We start from the raw sequence: 23571 nt of genomic DNA on the forward strand, positions 1-23571 counted from the left end.
AGGTCATCTGGGGCCTCAACAGCCTCAAGGACAGAGGTTTCCCAAACTTTCTGGGCAACTTATTCTAGTGTCCAAGCATCCTCAAGTTAAAAATAATTTCTAATGTCTAATCCAAATTTCTTACATTCCCAATTATGTCCATTGCTTCCTGACAACTGTCTTCTTGGAGTCCTGCTCCATCTTCCCTGTGTTACCCCTTCATATCAAGGGGGAAAAGTCATCAGATGAAAGTAGATTTGCATGGTAAACTGTTACTGCAGTAGACCTTACTTTATTAAAGTCTAAAGAACCAAAGCTCCCTTTCTGAGCAGTTGAAAAAATCACACTCCACCCGTGATCCCAGACCTCCCTGGAGAAGTCACATTCTTTTCTCAGGCTTTTCCTTGGAACCTTTTGTCCTGACCACGGGGGAGACAACACCTTCCTAACCTGGTTGTAAGTCAGGCACTGAGCTGGCTTGGTCAAAGGAGAAGACTTGATACACCCAGGAGAGACAGAGCTGTTGCAGCTTTTCCAGCACAAATTTCTGGGAGCAACAGCAGGACCATTGCTGGTGGGCAAGTGGAAGAGAGGAGAGGATCTGCCAGCACAAAACACAGTCAAGCTGTAAAACAAGCCTGATGTCGGAGAAGGGCAAGAGTGGCACTTTTTAGTGACAGCTACACCATAACAGGAAGCCTTGGGGGCACAGTGGCCGTGATGAGCAGGACACAAAAGATGGCACCTCCAAATGAAAAGCAAGGCCAGCACATACCCCCTGCAGTACCATAAATCAAACCGAATTCTCTGGGTACCGCAAAGGGTGCAGCATGTAATGCCACAGGAATTCCACTGCAATTCAAAAATAGGAGTCTTTTCCCTGTAGACCTTTCAGAGGGGATGTGGGAGTGGGGTTGGGTGGAAGCTGTCCAAGTGCCCTCCATGGACAACTGGAAAATACTTGAGACCCAGCCAGCTCCAGCTAACCATACAGCCTAAAGAAGTCACAAGGGATTCCTGGCACTGCTTTCATGTTTTTCAACCACTGCAAGGAAATTCCTCTTCCTACTTCCTGCAAGCAGAGAGGCTCCCTTTTCCCCCAAACCTCTGCTTGACAAATGAGGAATCCCTCAGACTTCCCAGAAATGAGCACCAGTCTGCCAACAACATTTTTAGTGGGGGGGTAAAACATTTCTCCAAGGCTGCAAAGGGTTAATGACAAACACAGCAACCTTGTCTCTGAACCACAGCTCAATCCACGAAGACAGGTGCTGATCCAAATGGTGTGAACATTTTGGGAGAGCAGACTCTCTAAATTCGTCTGTGAAGGGAGATGCTTCTCTAGGTGGTGAGCCAAAGTGGATATCTTCCATTTTGGCCCACCAAAGGACTCCTCTGTGTGTGAACCTGGCACAGAGGATGAGCCCAGATGAGTTACCTGCTCTGCTTCCAGACGAGGCTGATGCTCATTCTCATAATTGCAGCTGCCTCACACTCTGGGTTTACCTGCCCCAAAAGCTCTGGCATGAACACAGCTGGGGGGATGCTGTGTTTTTGAGTCCTTCTGTACTTAGTGAGCCTATTTGCATCCCCATGACCATGTCTGGGAGCTCTGACTCCAGTCCAGCAGGCTGCTGGTACGCCACAAACATTCTCTGCCAGCATCATGACAACTTGACAAGGCAGTAACATCCAAATGACTCTCATCTGGACAGGCTTTGGTAACACAGCCAGATACAAAACACATGCAAGATGGGAAGGGAAGGCTGAGAAAGAGCCAGACATTCCCCTGGGATCACGGGAAGCACAACACTGCTGGAATAATACCCTCTGTAGTGCTCAGGAGCCTTTCATCAACTTCACTGGGTGCTGGACTCCAGCCAAAGAGCATTTGAGTCCACAAGGGATGAGGATATCACACAGTTCTTGGACATGGCTGGAAAAATCCACCTCTGAGGCACTGGCAGCACAAGTAGAAGAGCTGCCATCACCAGCAGGACGGTTTAAGTTTTGCATGGGTGGCTGAGTAGATGCCAAAGAGGGTGGGAGGGCAAAACAGAATCCTTCAGGATCAGGAGGCTCCCTCATGTATGAGCCATTCCTGTTGGATTCAGAGATAACTCTCAATCTCCATGTGTGAGCATGGGACTGAGGCAGTAGGAGATGCTGAAGGGTCAGAGAGCTGCACTGGCAAAAGCTGCAGATGGGATCAAAAAGACACATTGTAGTTCAAGGCTACGACCCTTCCACAAGAGATTTACAGCGGACAGGGAGCTAGAGGGCTGCAGATTGCTAGCACACAGCTCTGTTACATCAGAGGGCAGTACACAACTCCTTGAGGTCAGATTTGGGAAAGAAATACATTAACATCAGTATTAGACCAGAAAGCCTGCAGGGCATTTTGCCCTGAGATAGGCTGAAAAATAAGTGCTGCTAACAATGGCATGGCCCAGATATTCCTGGAAGTGTTGGCTAAAAGGTTGTTCACTAAATCATCACTGAATCAGCCAAAGGCAATGCTATTTTAGACCTGGTTTTGGTAAGCAGGGCACAAATTATGAAAGAGCAGATGAGAGAGAGAAAACTTGGCCTTAACTTGTAATGAGTGGATTCAGATCAACTTAAATGGAGGGATGAACACAGGTCTTGAATGAAAAATTGAAAACCAGGACTGACCAGCAGACACTGCTGCATCATAGCTGTCAGGGAAATGGAATGCCCTGAAATGAAGCTGACTCCGGTGAAAACAAAGAGTTAAAGATCCTTTCAGAAATAAGGGCAAAAGAAGGAAGAAGCAGATCTGCTGAGGAGCTGAAGCTCAGTGCAATTGAGGTGCATCTCTGGACAAAATTACAGTATGGTCGCAAACCTTTTTCCAAGTTTAACTACATGGTAGTGGAGCAGAGCTCAAGATAAAGACAAAAAAAGCCAAAAAAAACCCCAAAAAAACCAAAGGTGGCAGCAGTTGGATGGGGGCTGAAGTGTCAGTGGGACTGGGTGGATGACAGACCACTGGGGAGGTGGCAAGTCCCAACTCCAAAAGCATGGGATATAGGAAGATGTAGGAATATAGAGCAGGGGGCAAAAAGCAAAAGGGAAGTGTGCAGAAATACAAATATTCGTAGATAAAACTCAGTGGATGTAATACACTTGCAGGGGAAATGCCACCTTGGATCCAGAAGGACTGGAAAACAGCTGATAGGGGACTTGCAGAGATGTCTGAGAGGGTGAACAAGGATGACAAGGAAACACACTGATTGAGTTGTCCTCTCTCTAAAGTCCTGTTCCCACCTGGTTCTCTCACCTTGAAAGGGGATGAACTGTTTTTGTGGTTCTAGGAGAGTGCTCTTGAGAACTCCTAGCACTCACTCCTTTAGCCTGCACAGAAGTGTATCCCTCCTAACTGAGCTTTGGGCCAGCTGCAATTTACTCTTCAAAAATCTGAAACCTTTGTCTTAGCACTAACCACCAGCACTGTAGCAGAATTCAAAATCCACAATATTGTGATCACTGCAGGCAAGACTACCACTAGCCAAGCTCTTACAGGCCAGGTAGGATTGGTTTGTGAGTAGCAAGTCCAGCAGTGCCTCATTCCTGTCTTGCACATCCAACACTTGTGTGAGGAGCAGTCCTCTACACATTCCAGGAACTTTATGGATGATCTGTGAGCTCCTGTATCATTCCACCAACAGATATCTGAGAAATTGAAGTCACCCAGAAGAACAAAGTTGTGATGACTCAGAGCTTAAATTACTCAAATATTGCTTTGCTGGCCTTATCATCTTGGTTTGGAGGTCAATAGCAGATCCCTACTGTAATATGTCCCTTGGAGACAGCTCCTCTGATCCTGACTCAGAGGCATTTGACAGGACTTCCACAATCATCACAGCTGACTTCCATACGAAGTTCTCCTTAACACAGAGCAAAGCCACAGTCAGGCATCAAGGAGTTGTCTTTGCCTCTGGCATCAGAGCAGGACACCTGGTTTAGAGGAAAGCTGTGTTAATTCCTCCCTACCAGCCTGCCCAGAGACTGTTTGCTTCTCTGCCACATGCTGCTTTCCTCTCTGGATCTTGTTATAGCTCTGTTGACAGCTTACACGCAGGGCAAGAGGGCAGAGATCAGTTTTAAGGCTGGTTGTATGTTGGTACTCATGTTTTAGGGTCTGAACTGAGGATGAGTGCTGAATACATGAGAATAAGCCTCAGGAGAGGTTAACCCCCAGCTGTGCTCTCACACCATAGTGGGCACCCTCAGGACACCAGTGCCACCGGGGAGCACATGTGCATCAAATGCTGGGATCACAGAAAAACACTGGGTTTGTGATATTTGCGGCCTGAGGGCAGGGCTGGCTCACTGCCTCGCTCAGCTGCTTGCTGCCATGCACATAATGGGCACCACAGCCTGTCCAAGGGCCCCTGGGGATGGCTGTGCTGGGAATCCCAGCACATCTCCATGTGTCTGTGTAGGCTCCCCAGATAGCACTGAGCTACCACCAGCCCTGGCATACCTTTGCAGGAAATAAGGTTTTTGAGACATACCCGCTGGGACTCAGACAGCATTTTGTTCAAGTTGCTTTTCAGTTTCCAAAAAAACCCCAAAAACAAAAAGCTGATGGTTGTGGCTATTTGATAGACCTGTAGTCATTCTCTCCTGAGTTCCTGGAGGAGTCAGTCCTGTCCTCCAAAAAGCCCCAAGGCCAACCACCAATAGCCCCAAGTGGTTCTGCTGCCTGACACAGAACCCACTGGAAGAGAAAGTCCCACAACACTTGTTCTAGGGATGACTGTCTGCAGTTCATCCAGGAACACAAACCCACAGGTTCCTCTCCACCTGTCTCAAATTAAACTCTCTTAGGGAGGAAAGGACCAATTCAGTCCACTGCCTGCTCCATTCCCATCACAAATACCATCCAACACCACCACACTGCTGGAGGGGAAGGGGTGTCTTTTCCATGAGAGGCCTCATGGAAGCATCAAGACACAGCCCCATAGCACAGACATGATCCCTAACAGGAGAGGTCTTGGGGAGACAGCAGCAGGAGGAAGAGGAGCGCTGGGCCAGGCACACACAGCAGAGAAATCCAGGGCTGTGGGAGGAAGCAGAGTGAAGCTGATTGAAGGAGGCATGAAGGGAGACAAACAAGGGAAGCCTGGCCTCTGGCTCTGCAGGGACTGCCTGACCTCTCCTCCAAGGGGCACGGCAGCTTCGGGCTGACGCCGGCGGCGAGCCTGCGGCCCGAGAGCTGCTGCTGCTGCTGCCAGAGAGGGCAAGCTGCACAGCCCCAATCTGAAAGGACAGCTGGGGCACAAAGCTCCCCATGCTCCTCTGCCCAGCCAAGATGTGGGACCCCATCCTTCTGCACTGCTCTTCCCCCAGCCTTGGTGCATGTCCTGGAAACTGCCCGTTCCTCTCTGCTCTGCTCTTGTGAGACCCCACCTGCAGTGGTCCAGAGCTGCAGCATTTGGGGCTACCAGGTTGAGGAAAATGTGGTCCTGTCAGGGTGAGCCCAGAGGAGGCCACAGAGGTGATCAGAGGGCTGGAGCACCTCTGCTGGGCAGTGTTAAGCAACATAGGAAACCCTGTGCCACCACTTGGTCCACAAATCTAGCATTTCTTACAGCACTTCAGCCCTAAAGCATCATTTGTTTCTGCCAAACAACCAAACTCTACACACACTTGAAATTTAACTCAAAATAGGCTAAATGATCCCAAAAATCTCCTACAGGAGTCTGGCTTTGAGCTTATGTTAGCACTACTGATTCAACCCATGAACCTTCCTTTTCACCCCTCAGGGAAGACAAATCCATGCAAGTCCCATAAACTTCCTGACTTATATGACAATTCTCATGTTGCTTAAGCATAATGGGCCATCAACTTTCCCCTGGGATAAATTTGGCCTGGCAAACTGTCTTTTAGTGCTCTACATCTTGGGGGAGTTGATAGCATTTAGGGTTTATTTTAATGGGAGTCAGTAGCCATGATCAATTGTAAAAGCTCTATTTCCACGGAAATGGGAATTTAATAGATTTTTGAAAACACTGGTTATTGACCCAATGGGCCTTAATGGCTTAAAAACAATCTGATTGTCGTGTGTATGAGTAAATGTGTGTGATTTTCAAATGAATACTGGAATAGGTAGTAAAAACCCATTTAAATGGCAGGAACCTGGTCAATAGGGAGTCTCCATTTGCGTGCTTGGCTTTTCTATTTCTATCCGAGTGAATCATGGCCATCTCTTCCTCGGAGAGGCTCACCATTTCCTCATGGCTGAGATCATCCTGAAGCACATGGCCCATCTGAGCCCCAGGAGGGTCTGGGGATGTCTTTCATTAGACCAGGCAATGATGCAGAGCTCTCAGAACAGCCGGGCTCCCAGATGCTTCCACGGTGGGAGCGGAGCATGCATGGACCATCTCTCACGGATGATGCACCCATTGCTCACAGGGCAACTCCTTGGGAGCTCAGAAGACATGTGTGCCTCAGACTCTTGGGTTTAAACTCAACCTACAGGCTCCTTCAGGGAAATTCCCAGGCAGAAATCTTGGTTTGTCTGGGGTTGACATATATCAAAGACATCAACAGGAGCAAACTCCAAAGGAATGCACTAATTGCTAAAAAGCAATGGACAGACTAAACCCTGATATTTATTCCACTGACTGAAGGCCCCCTGCTCCAACTAGGGCATGTATTAAGGGTTATCACCCCCAAAAGCTCTCCAAGGTCTACCAAGCACAAGGCTGCAGTTATTCCTCATTTTTTCCACCACTGGAGCAGCTCCTTCCTGGCTGCCTTTTTTGTGAGGCTGCAGGAACAAAGAGACCTAAGATTTTTACCTCTGTGAAACCAAACTGAGGGTTCAGTGACCACAAAGAGGATATCCAAGGACAGGTGTGCAGTACAGCAGGGTTGGGTGAGGGTCATGGCAAGATCCCTTAGAATAAAGCAGAAAAATCCCCAAGAACATGAAAATTCCCAAATTTCAAAGGGACATCTGTTCTCCTGATCCCTCTAACCTTCTCCTTCAAAAATACAATCAGAGAGCTCAGAGCCACAGACTGTTGCCTCTTCTGTTGTTCTCATCACTGGAATAAGCAAAGGAGACAAATACTCCAGGCTCCCCACCTGCTTCCACCCCAGTAATGCATCTCCCACTTCCATGTTCAAGTACCATGGGTTGGTTGAGGTTGGAAATGACCTGGAAGACCATCTCATTCCACCCCTCTGCCATTGGCAAGGACACTTTCCACTAGACCAGGTTGCTCCAAGCCCTGTCCAGCCTGGCCTTAAACATTTCCAGGGACGGGGCAGCCACAGCTTCTCTGAGACATTATCCTTGACAACATGGAAAGAGCTGCAGTTGCAGGGAGTTAGTCAAAAAAATTCAAAAGAATGAGTTAAAGCTGCAGTTTGGAACCATGGAGGGAATGAAAAAGAGCTCTGCCTGGGAGAAAGACAGTGAGGCAGCAGCTCAGGGAAGGAGAGGGGTCCAGCCTTGCCTCCAAACCAGCTGAGGCAGCATCCCAGCTCCAGCACCCACCACCAGCCTGGGAGAACTTGATATCCACAGCACAGGGCGAGCACTCACCTTCCTTTGGCAAGGCCAGTGCTGGCTGGGGTCACACAGTGTGTGGGAGAGAGGGCAAGCAAGAAGCAGCAGGGGAAAAGGAGAAATGTGTTTGCAGCCCTGTGTGGTTTTGGGAGGCAGAACTCAACGGTGGCAAGTTATTCTAGAGCCTCTTCCAAGCCAAACAAAGCCAGGGATGGTTCCCTTTCTGTCTGGATTGTTTGTTTCTAAGCAAAATGAGGAAAAACACCCCAGGCCAGAACAAAGTTTTACAGGTCTTTTTGCCTAAGGTTGCACAGATCAGCCTTGTCCCACCTAAGCTACAAGAACAGATCTGTAAATCAGTTATCTTACTTTTTGCTTACAACATTCCTGGCTTAGGGAGGCCTTATGGCTTTTGAACTGAGGTGTATCAGGAGGCAGCTTAGTCCTGACAGAAGGCATGGCTGGCAAAGAGGGGCCAGACCACAAATGGGTTTCTGCATGGATGCAAAAGGCAGAACCCTGAGCTTGAGGCCATCTCCAGAAACCGCCAAAGTGACAAGGAGGGAAAAAAAAAACAAAAAAAAAACCCAGTCTCTCTTCTTCATCCAGCCTCAAACTGACAAGCAGGGCAGAAAAGGCACCACAAACACTGCAAGGATTTCTGCTGGTGCCAGACAAGCCTGCAGCCAGCTGCAATGGGCATCCCCATCCACCAGCAGGGCAGCATAGGCAATAAAAGGGTGGCGGAAGATCAGGGTGACGCCCTTCCAGTCCCTGGTATGTAACTTCTGCTCAGATTCCTGGGCACTGGCAGGATAAGGATGCTGTAACAGGCAGGCAGTGGATCAATTTGCTGAGCAAGGATGAGGCTCCCAGGGCATTAAGCTAACTGCTCAAGAGGAACCACACAGCCCTGTGGTCAATAAACCCCTCCTCGTGCACTCTACACCATGATGGCAATGCCCAAGATCCAAAACATTCACCCTAAACTTCTCACTGGAGGGCAAAATCTTATAACCATGATATTGGTAAGGAAAGGGATTGAGACAGAAGAAAAGAAATCTGTTCAAGCCAAACATCTCCAACTTGCTTTTTATATGCATTTTTTTAAGGGTAAAACCAAGTCCCAAGCCTCCAACTTTTTTTAGATCCAGGCAACTGAGTGTCCCAGCCAGAGCAGAAAGTGCACAAGCCAGTATTCTAAAAATGCCTTCCTCGCAGATATAAAAAGGACATGAGATAATTTGTTGGGGAAATTCTGTAGTGTAACAATCATACATTAACAGAAAAAAAAAAAAAAAATAAAACCAAGGCTGCCTCTCATCCCCAGCACAGCCCTCAAGAGGCAACAGTCACAAACATTCAGCATCCTCATCCATCTTCAAGCCTCCACAGCAAGTCCTGTGCTTCACACCATCTCAGTTGGTTTGGGTGCTGCTGGACTCATCCCACTGCCCTCTGGAAGGGGGCAATTTGATTTCCTAAATAACAGTGGTGGCTGGGCCAAGGCAAACCAAGAGCAGTGTGTTATACCAAGAGCAGCATGACTCCCCTGGCTTGGGCTGAGGCTGCCAGCCCGGGGCAGATGGAACCATCCCAGAGCCCTGTCAGCGCCGGGTGTCCCTGCCCATGGCTGCCAAGCTCCTGCCACCCCAGCTCCCGGGGTCTCAGGGGCCTGGCCAGGGCCTCGCTGGTGTCCCCCACCCACAGGCAAGGGCACAGCACCATGAGGAGGAGCCCTGGGGAGGCCTAACAAAGAGTGACCCCTCCCAGCCGTGGGACACACGCTGTTCCTTCACAATTGCCATCCCAACACAATCGGCCCCCCTCGAGTGAGCCCCCGAGTCGGCGGGGTTTGCAAGAACAATAGCTCACATCTGGGACAGATGTTTTCCCCAAAAGCACCCCGACTGCCCACAGCCACGGGGCAGGGGTCTGTGCCCTCGCTCACACGCAGATCATGTTCTCCCTCTCCCACAGAGATGTGCTCACCCCCGGGGAACCGAGCAGGTTCCTCCAGGAACTCGCTGCCTGGCAGCTCCATGCTCACAGGGAGGCTGGGAGTGAGTGAGACTCATCGTCCCCACAGAGGCTTGTTGGGAATTAACCCCAAGCTTGCTACCTTGGCAAGAAAAAAAGTGCATTACTGTGATTTTATTTCCAGATTTAACACCCCCAAAAAAAGCAGGGAAGATTTGTGCACATCAAGATGGGACTGGGAACCTCCCCTTGTAGCTAAACACCTCTACACTCTCGTGCTGCTCTTCCAGCCCCACAGCAGAGCTCTGGCCCCACCAGAGGGTATCACATGAAATGCTCTGACTTTGGAAAGTGCTCCCCGGAGCCTGCACAGGCCCTTGGATGGCAGCACCTTAGCACACAGTTATTTCCCTCTGGAATGAGGTAATTTCTGCCATCCCTCTGCCCTCCAGCTGTTGGATGGGCTGAGTCAGACCCTGGTGTGCCTCTCTTAGAGGGGGTCTCCCTGCTGGAGCCACCACCACCCCCTCCTCTGCCACAGCAATACAGGCTCCCACCATCCCAAATCCTCTCTCTTGGCAGCAAAATCCCACTGCTGGGCTCCTGCAACTAAGCAGTGGTAACATCCCAAATACTCTCCAATCAGAGAATACCTATATCCATACTAACCAACATTTTGAGAAGGTCAAAAGCCCCAAGAAGGTCTTCACCCCCAAGCCAGGGCTCTGGGTAGGCTGAGGCACCTTCACGTGGGTGTAGCCTCCAAATCTCATCACAAGCAAAAGACTTGGGGAGCCATCCTGCCCACCTGATATAATGAGCTCTACCAAAAACATTCCCTCTATTTTTGCTAGGTTTAAAACTGTTTCCTGTTTCCACAGGAAAGCTCAGAGAGAAGGGGCTTTCCTACAAGGAAAGGACCAGTTTTCCAATAAGCTCAAATCCAAGCAGTCACAAAACTTTAAAGCATCCACCAACAAGCCATCAGGCTGCAGCAAAAAATCCTGTTTACCACTGCACCCCCACAGTCCCAGCAAGTGTACTAGAGATTAGAAGCAGCAAGCTCAGAAGCCAGTGAACCCATCACTGCCACTTTTGGTGCTCCCAAAGCACTCCCCTCCTCACCACTTTAAAGCCCCAAGCCCAGCACCCAGCTGTATCTTTGGATACAGCAGGACAATGTTTGGGCCCATGCCAGTAGGACTCCAAGAGGTGCCAGAGGGAGCTCAAAAGCAGCCAGAGCTCAGGTTCTGAGCAGGGAACCTCTTTGCCATGCATTCCTCATGGGACCAACACAGTCTCTGCCACTCCACAGGCAGGGAAAAATCACTGAAAACACCCTCTGCCAACCACCCTGGAAACAATCAACCACCACAAGCAGCAGACACCATCTCCAGTTGAGTGGAAACCCAGGGCACTGGGAATACTTCTCTGTCTGCTCTGGGGCACACTGACTTTGACCCTCATTCAAGGAGAAAATTTCCCAGACTTCAAGAGGGACTGGAATCCACAAAAGTCTGAAATAGATTATAGAGAGCAGTGTAGGTGTATCACTTGGTGAGAAATTTAGGGTTTGGGATTTTTAGTTTGTTGTGGATGGAAGCAAGATGGAGGGCACAGGGTGTTGTCCTGGGTTTCTTCTTCATGCTTCTTTTTCCCTCTTCTTCATGGGTTTGGGTGGCATTTTGTAATTGGGCAGAAAAGTCCCCATTGGGGCTCTTTGGGATCAGTTATTGGGTTAAAAGGGAAAATAATCTGAGTGTCGGTTCTTAATTGGATAGTTTAGTGTTGATAGACCTTATGACAAGAGATTGTTGGCCATTTTGTGCCTTCTAATGAAAAGCTGCCCAACTCCCACTAGTGAGACTGTTCTACTGATAAGAAATAATAAACACTTGAGTCTGAACATGAGCTTCTGTCTCAAGTGCCTTCAATCCAGACCCAGAAAAACCAAGGACTGGTACTGCCACACAGCTGAATCTGTTCTCTGCAACAGCATCAGTGGCCTGAGGTCATATGCAAAGCTTTTGCAATAACTTTGCATGTTCCTGCCCTCTTTCACAGTAAGAAAGACCTGGTAAGGTCTCCTTTAGTAGGGGAAAATGAAGGAAAGGGAGCAGCTAATTGGAATGCTGTTTTACTATCTGGCTGGGATTAAGGCCTAGGCAGGTCATCTCTGGCCCCAAGATGCCTCATTGCCTCACTGCTCTCAATCTGACACCCTTTATGCTCTCAGGTCCAACGACATGCAGCTGAACATCTCCTGACAAGGCTCAGGTGCATGGGGATACCTCGGAGTGATTCCTCCTTTCTCGTGGTTGTCCACCAGAGACTTTCAGGGAGGTTAATCTGGATCAGCTTTTGAAGGCAAGGCTTAAACTGCAGGAGGCTCCCAAGCAGCCTTAACCCAATTAAGCACCAGTCCCTTAGGAGGGAGGCCAGCTGAGCTCACATTAAAGCCCATCAAGTGCCCAGTTAATCAGGTACATTTTAACATCACAGCTTTGGTCATCCCAGCAGAGGCCACCGAGCCTGGAGACACCTCATCATCTTTCACCTCCTTTTGTCACTCGGGTTATTTCTGCCATTACTTTGGGCAGCGAGATGAAAGGCCCAGCAGCTCTGCCCTTACCCACTTTGCTCTCCAGACTCCCCTCCGGTTTTTCTTTTCACATTAACTGTGTCACACACCAGATTCTCATTGACTAAGTGCCCGAGGGGGACCCTCGCTGAGTGTTAATTGCTGCTAATGAGCTGTTGCTGCTTTCCTTCCAAGAGCACCAATTACAGCAGCACTCAAGCTCTGCAAGAGGATGGGAGCCTGCTGAAAATTAAGGCAAATTTTACTCCAGACCCCAACACTGGGCTGCCAGCAACTCCTGGAAAATGCTTGAAGTCATGTGAAGGGTGAAGGATGATAGTCAGTAACTCTCCTGATGTTGCCTGTCCCCTTGCTCCTCATAAGGTGGACCAAGGGTGAATGGGAAGTGTGTGACCTGCTTCCCATGTCTCCTGTTGGGCTGCCTTGAGGGATGTCTACACACAGCTCTCCACCTGCGTTCTGGCTTTTGTCTCCCTCCAGCCACAAATGCACAGTCCCACTGGTGGGTTTCACCTGTGGGTGGTGGCCCAGCTGTGTCACAGCTCAGCAGGACTTGTTCCATGTGCTTCCAGAGCAGGAGGGACTCAGCAATGTGTTCCAGTGCCCACTGATATCATTTCAGCATCAGCCCTTAGCTTCTGCCTCAGCCACCAGAGTTATCACAGAACCCTGGCATGGGGTGGGTTGGAAAGGACCTCAAGGATCAACTCATTCCAACCCTTCAATCGAGATCAACTCATTCCTGCCCTTCCAAAGGCAGGGACACTTTGCAGTGTCCCAGGTCCATCCAGCCTGGCCTTGAACACTGCCCACAGCTTCTCTGGGCAACCTGTGCCAGGGCCTCACCACCCTCACAGGGAAAAATTTCCTCCTGATATCTAATCCAAACCTGACTCCTTCAGCTTAAACCCATTCCCCTTTGTCCTGTCACCACAATCCCTTGTAAAAAAAAAAAAAAAAAAAAAAAAAAAAAAAAAAAAAAAATCTTTCTTTCCAAATCTCACTTGCCTCCCCTGGGTGAGGGTATAAGCTGGCACCAGCTGTAGCCCTGGAATTATAATGAGATGTTCACCAGCTAAGAAGCACTGAAGCCACCACTGTTCCTCAGCTTTTTCCTCTAATTTACCTCTCTCTAAGCTGCAGCCCAAGAGGGAATTTTAAATCAGAAATGTGTTAAAATGGAAAAAGCTTCTGCTTGAGTGCTTACAATTGTGAAGGACAAGACAGTGTCGAGACCTTCACCAAAATATATTGAATCTGTCTACAGTGCTGCTAAGAAATTGCCCAGCCTCTCACTCTGACTTTCTCAATTCAATTATTTTTGGCTGTAGTAAGAAACTTTCACATCCAAATCACTCTTTGGAAAAGCCTTGAAATGAAGGAGAGATGATTTAACCCATGAAAAAAGATGCTAAGATTTTTGGTCTTGCCATCTAGATCTGCATCTAAGTTCTCCAGCTGCCCTGCTCATTTAAGTACAACACCTTACAGCAAACACAGCAGCACTCAGCTCTGCCTGAACAAAACCCCCCTGCTTCCACGTCCTGGGGTTCACCCACCAGTTTTGGGGAACCACACAAACCTGGCCATGCTCTTGGCAAGCACAAGTTCACCTCAGTTTTCCCCAAACCCACACTACCATTTTCCCAGTGGTTTTCCCACAGATTTATTCTTCCTCAGAAACCATCCTCAGCAGGGGTGAGCACAGGGAGGGTGGGTGTCCACCAGCATCACCAGACTGGATGGGGATTTGAGCAATCTGGTCTATGAAAGGTGTCCCTGACCATCACAGGAGGGGTGGAACTGGATGCACATAAAAGTCCTTCCCACCCAAACCATTCAATGACTCCTTTTTCCTGTGATCTCTGAAGGAGCCAGCCAAAAGCAGCTCAGAAGACCTCAGTGGCAGCAGGATTCAACCCATGCCCCCTCATTTCCCAAATGCCAGGCACACTGGATTTCATTTTTCTGGGTTTAGCCTACAATCAATCATTCTTGTCCTCTGCGCAGACCAATGAGGTCTGAGGAAAGAAAATTGCAAAAGATTTGTTATTTCCCTAGTGTTCCCATTTTCCCATTCCTTTCCCACAGAAGCAAGGGGTTTTTTTTTTGTTCTGTTTTGTTTTGTTTCCCAACTTTCAGGGGAAAATCCTGACAAATGGAAGCCCTGATTCATACCAGCAAAAATTTGGCCTTTTTCAATTTAAGGTGGAGCCCTTCTTGTCGGAGGATGAAAACATTTCTCTAACTGCACACAGAGGCAAGGACAGAGCCTTTGCTCTGCCAAAACCAAGGCCAAGTGGTGCCGGGTGCTGATGGCCACCACAAGTGGAGGGAGAGTTGTTGTTGGAGGCTTTTCATCTGCTCCATGATCAGGAAAGCGCTTCCATGCTGGCTCACAGCATGGGAAACAAGGGGACAGGTGGTCACAGGGTGGCAATGGTGGCTGTCACCAAAGAGACTTCCAGAAGTGGGAAAACATCTGGGGAGGGTTGCTTGGGCAGGGACACAGTGTGAAGAACCGTTCCCCATCCTCCTCCTGAGTTTTCTCAGGCAACTTAAGGATGGGTGAGAAGGACTCAGGAAGGGAGGAGGGAAAGTGCTGCTCCTCTCTATCACCAGCGCCCAAACACAGAGCCTGCTTCCCTCCTCCCTCTGTGCCCTGCCTGGGAAGGAGCAGAGAGAAGACGCAGACTTGGGAAAAAGGGATTCACTGCTCACAGCCTATCTGCTCCCACAGCCCAGGGAAACGAAAGTGAAGGAGAAAAAAGATCAAAGGGCAGATGTGCCCCTAAAACCTTCCCTTGTAACTTTTCTTGACAGGTGCTGCCATCTGTGCTGCACCACTCCTGCTCCAGTGGGCACCTCTACCTGTCACCGGGAGCCAACAGCAGGGAATGAGTTTACTCTGACACTGAGACAGAAATGGCTTTAAACAAAACAAAAAAAAAAAGGATAAAGCCATTTCTTTTTTTCCTCTTCCCCATCTCCATACAGAAAGTACATTTAGCAGAACCCTGAGGGCTGGAAGCCATCAACAGGGCTGTGGCACTTCATGACTCCAGTAGGTGGGTGCAAGTCACTGACTGTACCCAGGACGCTGTTCCAAACAACCCGGGGTCCCCATCATGTGATTGGATCTTCCTCTCCATCCCCTTCCTCGCTGCTGACTCCAAAGACCTCTGGGAGAGCAAGGGTCCCCTAACACAGCATGTTGATGCTCCATGGGTTTTAGTCCATACGGATTTTCAAAGTGTTTTGCGCCTGCAGCACACATTAAAGGCAGACGTCCTCCTCCAACCAAGGGAATCGCCTTGTGGGCATCACTCCCTGGGGCAAGATTCAGAAAGTTGTGGGTAGGTGTGCATAAGCCTTTCCAAATCCTGCACCTCACATCAAGCACTGCTGGCCTGCCTCCTTCTCCCCACTTCAGCAATCAAGAAGGCATTTTGAACACAAATTAAGAAATCAGGCTTTAGACACATCCAAGGAAGGTGGGAAAGGCAGCAATTCCTCAACTACATGCCATGCAGGGGATCAAGGTAAGCAATATCCTTTGCATGGGCTGCTCTGCCCACATTCCCACTGGTGTGTAACCAGAGGCTGGCAGCTCTGCACTGGGAATGCCCCTGGGCGGGGGGAGGAAAACACACCCACTGGCAGGGTTTCACAGAAGGGTGCCATGTCCCACCGTAGGATTTACTCCTTTTGATGGCAAACACACCCATCCCATGGCAAAACACCTCTCTCCCTTCCCAAAGCCACCGGTCAGAAGCAACACCCAGGCGCAGAGCGGTGCCGGGGACAGGGCGCATCCCCTCCCTCCATGTACCACCCCCGCAACCCCGCACCTACCGCTGGGGCGAGTCCGGGTCGAAGCACGTCCTGGCCACGTCGGTGGCCCGCGGGTCGCAGCAGTCGCCGTCATCGAAGTCGTCCAGCATGTTGTTGCACTCCATGTGGCAGACGCCGTCGCGGCGCTTCCAGGAGAAGCAGCGGCCGGGCCTCCGGCAGTCGCCGCCGTCGTAGCCCGTGAGGGGGTGCTCGCACTCGGGGTCGCAGCGCTCGTTGCCCACCTTGCTGGGCTCGCAGCCCAGCAGCACGGCACGGCGGCGCAGGGAGGAGTTGTGCACCTCCAGCAGGCTGAGCTGCCACGAGATGTTGTAGGGCCGGAAAGCTTCGCTCAGAGCGCGGTGCTGCCGCCAGATCTGCTCCCAGCTGACCGTGGGCCGCCCGCCGTCGTCCTCGGCCAGGTTCACCACGCGGTACCGCGCCACCTTCCAGCTGCGCAGCGGCCAGTGCTGGTTGTAGTGCGACACCAGCTCCACGTTATCGCAGGCGGTCTGCCCGCAGGCCGGGGGGCCCAGCGGCCGCAGCACGGGGGCTGGCGGGGCCAGCAGCACCCACTGCTGGGGAAAGGCACCCTCCCGAAAAGGCGTCCAGCGTTCCTCCGGGGCGGCAAAGCCAGCGGCCAGAGCCAGCCCTGCCGCCTGCGCAGGCACCTCCTCTAGGAAGGAACGCTGGAGGTGGGACTGGGCCAGGGCACCACGCCACAGGGCCAGCCCGGCCAGGTGTCCGCGGAAGGTGTGGTTGGTGCCCCAGGCGTCGCCGCCGAGCAGCAGCGTGTGGCAGGAGGACATGAAGGCGCTGTGCAGCGGGCCCTGCTGCCCGCCCGAGCGGCCCACCCGCACCCCGTCCACGTACAGGGCCATCCAGCGCCCATCGTAGCTGGCCGCCAGGTGTGTCCATGCCTCGGGGCGGTAGCGGTGGTGCGAGGTCACCTCGGTGGCTCTGGCGGCCCGGTCCGTGCGCAGCGAGAAGAAGAAGCGAGCGTCCTTCTTGCCGCCGAGCTGCAGGGCGCGGATACCCAGCGCCCAGCCCTTGTCGCTGGCGGAGTGCGAGCAGTTGTTGAAGACACCTGCAGCAGGTCGGGGACAGGGATGGAGAGAGAGGGGAGAGCTGGTAAGGACCAGAGAGCATCGCCACTCCGCCCTGGAGTCCTTGGCAGCATGAAGGTGGGCAGAGGCTGGGCCGTGGGTGCTCCGCCAGGGGTGGCACCCCAGCCCCCATTCCAGATCATTTGGATGAGTAGGTGGAGCAGGCAGGGAGAATGGCAGAGCCAGAGAGGCAGGATGGAGAGGGGAGGAGGAGCGTGGATGGGAGGAGAGGCTGAAGAGCGAGGTGTTTCTGAGTTGCTCTCTGTAGGAGTACTCTGGCGGGATGGGATTAAAGGCTAAGCTTTTTATCTGTGAGCCAAAGCTTTTAAGAATTAGAGCGCAGCAACCCAAAGCAATACAGGCTCCTCCAGGGACTGCTTCCCCAACAGCTTCCAGACAGATTTACAGCTCTGGTTTATGCTCCAGTTTCCCTCCCAGTCATGCATCCAGTGCTGGCGGGAGAGGGTTGGAGAGGGCTGTGCTGCCTCCAGCCTGGCCAGCGCACTCCTCAGCCCCTAAGGCCACCTGAACGCAAATCTACTCCCAGGAATAGCCTCTCCCTCTGTGCCCAAGCATGCTGCAAACCTGTTTTAGGCTGGGCAAGACCTGGAGCTGTGCTGACTTTCCCCCAGACTGCTGAGTGCCCACGGCAAAGAACCAGAGGCTTGCAGGCACAGAAAGCCATTGGGAATCAGTGGCTGTAAGACACTTAAACACTGGAAAGGATAAAGGGACCTGCTGATTGAAATCAATGCCTCTGGGCTCCTAAACCACCACAGCCACGACGTTCATGCAGGTCATTGGCAGAGGTAAATGCGCTTGAAGTCACTCTTTGAGCAGTGGTGTCTTCTGGGGCACCCTGCTCTCCCATTCATCACCCCAACAAAGTGTCCCAATGCTGACAAAACCTGCTGCCATGCCCAGAGACACTTTATATTCCTGCTGAGGTATTCCTTATCCTCCATCCTGCTTTTCCTGCCCCTCACCGTGCCATTCCCATCACATACACTGCCTGCCCATCCTCATGGCATCAGGACCTTGTGGTCCAAAATGAGCACTCCTGCCTGTGCCTGGGGATGCCCCACCTGTTGCCAGAATTGTGAAGAGGCCAGTAGAGGGAAGCAGAGGTGTAGAGCAGAAGGAGCTCCAGGAGGAGCAGGATGTCCTGGCTCTCACCCAGCGCATGTGTCTGGAGCCAGGTTACCATGACCCCACGTTTCCCCCTTAGGAACACGGCTGGCAAAGGCCACACCAAGCCCTGCTGCAGCCCAGGAAGCAGCATCCCTCCCTCCATCCATCACTTTCAGCAAGGGCGAGCTGGGTGGTGGCCCCTAAACCATCCCAGGGCCGTCACCACCCTGGGCAGGGATCCCTGTCCCTGCTCACTACAAAGGCAGCCACGCACAAAGCCTCCGTGGGCGGATGGGCTTGGGCCAACTCCTGTTTTTGGGTGGATTGTGAAAGGGAAGCACAAAGACCAGGGGAAGCTGAGACCAGGAGAAGCCAAAAAGCAGGAGGCCAGCAGAGGAGCCCTGCAGAAGTGAGAAGGCAAAGCTGGAGAGTACTTTTGGGCTGAAACATGCACACTCAAAAGCCATCTTTTGGTCCTCATGGAGTTGAGGAAACAGGGCTTGGTACCTTCTCTCTTGGGAAAATTCATGCAGTTCACCTTGAAATGATTCAGAGTGCCCCAAATTTGATTAAACCCCAAGACAAAAATGGGAAGAACAACATTAGGGGTGGAACACCCCTTGGGCTGAGTGTCACGCTATCATCGTCACAAACCCATGCTGGAGCCAAGCCATGGCTGGCAGTGCCTGATGAGTTCAACACTGCCCAAAAGAAATTTAAGTGAGCCCAGGTATAAGGACTTCATCAAAGTCCTCAAAGGGATGCAAGTAAGGCCAAAGCCACCTCTACAACAGCAAATCAGTGCATCCTAGGCATGGTCAGGGATGACATCTCCCCATCAGCAGCAGTGAAGGTTCTGCAGGCAAAGCAGCACGTCCCACAGCTGACAACCACTGCAGACTAGTGTAACAAAAAAGGTGTAGCACCAGGTCCGGACATCTCTCAAGGGCCTTCATGAGAAATCATCAGGGGAGCAGTTTGAAGACCCCAGGGTTTGCCAAGGAGCTTGGCATTTTGTGCTGAGGCAACCCACACGAAGGGAAAGCTGTTTGTAGAAGTGTGAGCTATCTCCTCAGCAGTTCCAAGTACAACTCTGCTTCTGATCCCTCAGGCAGGACAGAGAAGCTCCAGCCTAGTTTAGTTCACCTGTGCCTTAGGGGAATTGCCTCTGGGGGTGAAACAAGAGTTGTTGGTAACAGCATAAAAAAATTTGAAGAGGGTACCTGCTGGGGAAGGTCATGGAGAAAAAGCCCACAAAGAGATCAAGTGTGCCCCTTTGTAAGGGCCACACTGCAAGCAGCCTCTCCCACTGGGGCCAGGGGTTTTGCAGCACAAGGAAGAGCTTTCAGTCATGCTCAGAGACCCAGATACTGGGGGAAATCAGCTGCTAAAGCTCCAGAGGGTCTGACAAAGGCCAGGAGCCTCTAGTCACAGTTGCCCCTCAGGGTATGCAGTGGGAACCAGCTCAGGGACCCAAAGAGGACATCTGGATTTAGACACAGCAGATGTTTTGGATGGTCTCTGGTGAAGGATCTGACCCAACAAAATCACCTACAATCCGAGTAAAAACAAACCTCAGCCTGGTACAAAGGGAAATTCCTTGGGGTTCACCAGAAGCAGAGCAGGCATAGATGGAAGGGAGACAAAAAAGGTGGAGAAGGAAACAGCATCACATGAAAGGACTCTCATCTGCTGCCCAAAGTGAGTAGAACAAGGAAGAAGGAGCAGTTTCCTTCCCTAACAGTGGCTGTGGCAGGTTACACACCAGCAGAAATCCCCCCCATGAAGGAGTGACTAAGAAGGATGAACAACCCCATCCAGTGTTCTTATTGCAGGGGGTTCCATACTGCTGTCTCCTTACCACAAGAGTTCCATACCTCCTTGGCATTTCTCATGGGCTGCTCCTCAGAGCACTGACTCTTTCCTCTTCACAAAGCAGCCAACTGACCCCAGTTCCCCTCTCACCCAGCCACCCCACTCTTTTATAGCACTCTTCTTCTCATTGCTTACAGCTGTGGCCTGCTAAAGTCAGACTTATTCCTAATCTTTGATAATTGACCCACCTTAGGGGTAAGATTACTTTCTACACTATCTTTCTTATATTCTATCCCCACTACAATTCAGGGTGGCCCTGAGACAAAATGTGGCATCTAGGGGAAAAAAACCCAGCGACTCCCGAGCCTTCAATCCAAGCAGCAGCCACAGCAGCTGACAGGACAGCCTGTTTTCCATGCTCAGAGCTGCTTAGCCTGCCCTTACTTCCCAGGCACTGATGCTGGGAGAGCTCAGCTCTGCCCTGCTTTCCTCCTGCCTTCCCTCACACATGGACACTTGGAGCCTCTCCAGCTCCTCCACACCTCTGGATGACCCCATCCTCAGTGGCCTCTCCTTTGACAGAGCAGGAGCAGCAGATCAGAAGCAGAATCAGCACCTGCTGAGGGCTGGCAGCTGCTTCTGTCACCGGCTCACCCAAAATGCCAGCAGCACAGGGCTGGCCCCCTTTGGCCACCCACTGCCAGGCCCCTTGGTGCCCAGTGCAGGGAGCCAGTGGGGAGGGAGCAGTGACTCAGACAGCCCGAGGTGCCTGGGGCTGACTCAAGCCCTGGAGCAGGGAAGCTGGGGGATATTACAGGAGTGAGTGCCAGCGCTCACGGGTGGTGCTTTCAGCACTGACGACTGTCTCACCCTCCAGAAGGAAATTAAAGAGTAAAAAATAGTAATAAAAAAACCTCTGCTGGCTAGCTGGGAAATTCAAACCCCAGCACCTGCAGGCCAGACCTCCAGATGCAAACAGCTGTGCTGCTGCTGTGATGACTGGGAATTGTGCTCCATGCATCCCAAGGTGCTGCCTGCCAGCAGGGGGGCATCCAGGATGCTGAAGGGAAAGCAGACAGTGAGGTGGATGCTAGGGAGTTTGGTAGTTTCCTTGTATAGGGCTGTTTTTCCCCTCTGCCACAGATTCCAGGTCATCCCTCCTACCTCTTGCACAGCACAGGTGTGGTTACTGCCCTGTAACTGAGGAGATTAATCAATGAAAGGGACCAGGCAAAGCAGAGGGAGGTTCAGTGGGATGATCACAAGCCAAGGGAGAGTTAGGATAGAGAGAGGGATTCCCCAATCAGCTTGGCTGGGCAGCACAGGAACCTGCACTGTGGGGACCCCAGTCACTGTGGCACTGCCATCTGTTCCCAGCCCTTCCTAGCATCCCTGCACTGCCCTGCTGAGCTTGTACCCAGACACAAACACCCATCCTGGCACAGCTGAATGAAGCACCACTGCAGGAGGTGGCATATGCCCTGCTCTGTGCCTGTGTGCCAGTCTTCTCTGTCTCCTCAGCTTCTCCATCACAGGATCATTAATATTGGAAAAAACCTTTAAGGTCAAGTCCAACAGTTAACCCAGCACTGCCAAGCCCAAACAAACCATGTCCCTAGGCACCACATCTATACATTTGTTAACAATCCAGGGATGGTGATTCCACCACTTCCCTGGGCAGCCTGTTCCAGTGCGTGACAACTCTTTTCAGAGAAGAAATTTTTCTTAGCGTTCAGTATAAAAGTCTCTTGGCAGCATTCAAGGTAATTTCCTCTTGTCCCATCACTTGTTTCTCAGGAGAAGAGACAGACTACCACTACACCCTCCTTCCAGGTAGTTGTGGAGAGCAACACGGTCCCCCCTGAGCCTCCTTTTCTCCAGGCTGAACACCCCCAGCTCCCTCAGCTGCTCCTCATGGACTCGCTCATCCCTTGGCGGGTCAGTTATGGGTAGAACGAGCCCCTGGCGCTGCCCCCTGCCCCGCAGCGCCTCGCAGGGCGCTGGGGCCGCGGCCGGGCGGGGATGGGGCGGTGAGCGCGGCTTGGCTGCCACCGTGCGGCCGCCGCCCCGGGGAGCCCCGGAACGCTCCGTGCGCCCGAGCCCCGAGCGGCGGGCACTGCCCGGTGCGCTGCGGGCAAGGGAGGAGAGTCGGGGGGAGCGTGGCACCCACAGGGACATTCCAGCTCCCGGCCAGGGGAGACGGAAAATCCAGATGGAGTCGGGGCGGGATGGGGGGGATGGGGGAAGGGGGGCGGTCTGGGAGGACGGGGCGGGTGGGAACAGAGGGGAGGGGATGGTTTAGGGTTTGGTCTCAAGGGAAGGAGGAATATTCCACGCCCGCGGTGCTGACAGCACGGGTGTGGGCGCGGGGTGTCACCTGCCGGAGCGGGGCAGCCGGGGAGTGCCCCGTGCGGATGTTTGCGGAGGGTCGGGGGGTGCCGGGTGCCCATCCCTCCCTGCCGGGCTTTACCTGCGATGATGGCCGGGTTGTTCTGTCCGCCCTCCGCCTTCACCCACAGCTCCAGGGTGAACTCCTCCCGCGGGACCGCGGGCAGCGCCTCCGCCCGCGCCGCCAGCTGCTCCCGGCCGCCCGAGAAGTACAGGGCGGGCAGCGGCCGCTCCCGGGGAGGGTCCGGCACCTGCGGCTCCCGGCCCCGCCGCCTCTCCCCCCGGCTCCGGCCCCGGCCCTCCGGCTCTTCTCCTGCTGCTCCTGCCCTGGCTCCCCGCGGTGTGCGGCCCCGCGGGGCTGCGGCTGCGGGCGCGGCGGGCCCGTGCGGGTACAGCCCGTGCGGGTGGTGCGGGGGCGCGGCGCGGCGGCTCGGAGCCTCCATCCCGCAGCCCGGCACGGCCGGGGGCTCGCCGCGGGCCAGGCTGAGCGCCGCCAGCAGCAGCGCGGCCAGGGGGGCTCCGCCGCGCAGCATCCTCCTGGGCAACCAAGTCTGGGGGCCGGGAGGTGCGGGGCGAGGGGCCGCGCGGGGTTTGGGGCGTTCAGGGGGGCGGCGGGCGGCAGCGCCGGGGCACAGTCCCCCGCCCCCCGCCGCAGCCGCTGCCCCCAACTTTTCCCCGGCACCGCTCTCCTCCCTTCTGCTCCTGCGAGAGGAGGAGGAGGAGGAGGAAGAGGAGGAGGAGAAGGAAGGCGAGAGCACGGCGGCGGGGACCCCCTGTCTGCCCGCAGCCGGGGCTCCCGGGGCACGGCGGACCCGGCGCGGCTCTCGGCGCTGCCCGGCGCTGCCTGCGGGAGCGGGGGATGCGTTAGTCGCCCTTATCTAGAAAGCCCCGAGGCGCTCCGCTCCCCACCCCCACCTCGAGGAGGGGTGTGGAGGGGGGGCTGCCCTTATTTAAAGATGATTATGTCCAATCTAATAAACCCCGAGCGGAGCATCGCCCTCCCTTCCCTCCGCCCTCCCGGGCGCTGCCCAGGATGCTGGCGGGGAGGGGATGCGGAGGAGACACAACCCTCCGGGCGCTGGGTCCCCTCCGCACCCCCTTCCCGCCCTCGGGGCTTTGGGACGGCACCTGCCCTGTCCCTGCCCGTGTTTGCTCCTGCTGTAGCTCCCACCTCGCCTCCATCCTCC

The 23571-nt window shown here is 53.0% G+C and overlaps 1 protein-coding gene across 1 annotated transcript in view; it reads right to left on the reverse strand.

Annotated features, from left to right (window-relative positions):
- PAPPA2 (pappalysin 2) overlaps positions 1-22917 on the reverse strand; it is an 86962-nt gene extending 64045 nt beyond the window's left edge. Inside the window, exons 1-2 of the mRNA XM_058030712.1 lie at positions 22467-22917; positions 15969-17031 (exon numbers count right to left, since the gene is read on the reverse strand). Of these exons, the coding sequence (XP_057886695.1) occupies positions 15969-17031; positions 22467-22917 (1514 nt within the window). The remainder of the gene's footprint in view (positions 1-15968; positions 17032-22466) is intronic.
- Between the last annotated feature and the right edge of the window lie 654 nt (positions 22918-23571).

This window comes from Melospiza georgiana, chromosome 9 (assembly GCF_028018845.1).
Source record: "Melospiza georgiana isolate bMelGeo1 chromosome 9, bMelGeo1.pri, whole genome shotgun sequence".
NCBI lineage: Eukaryota > Metazoa > Chordata > Aves > Passeriformes > Passerellidae > Melospiza > Melospiza georgiana.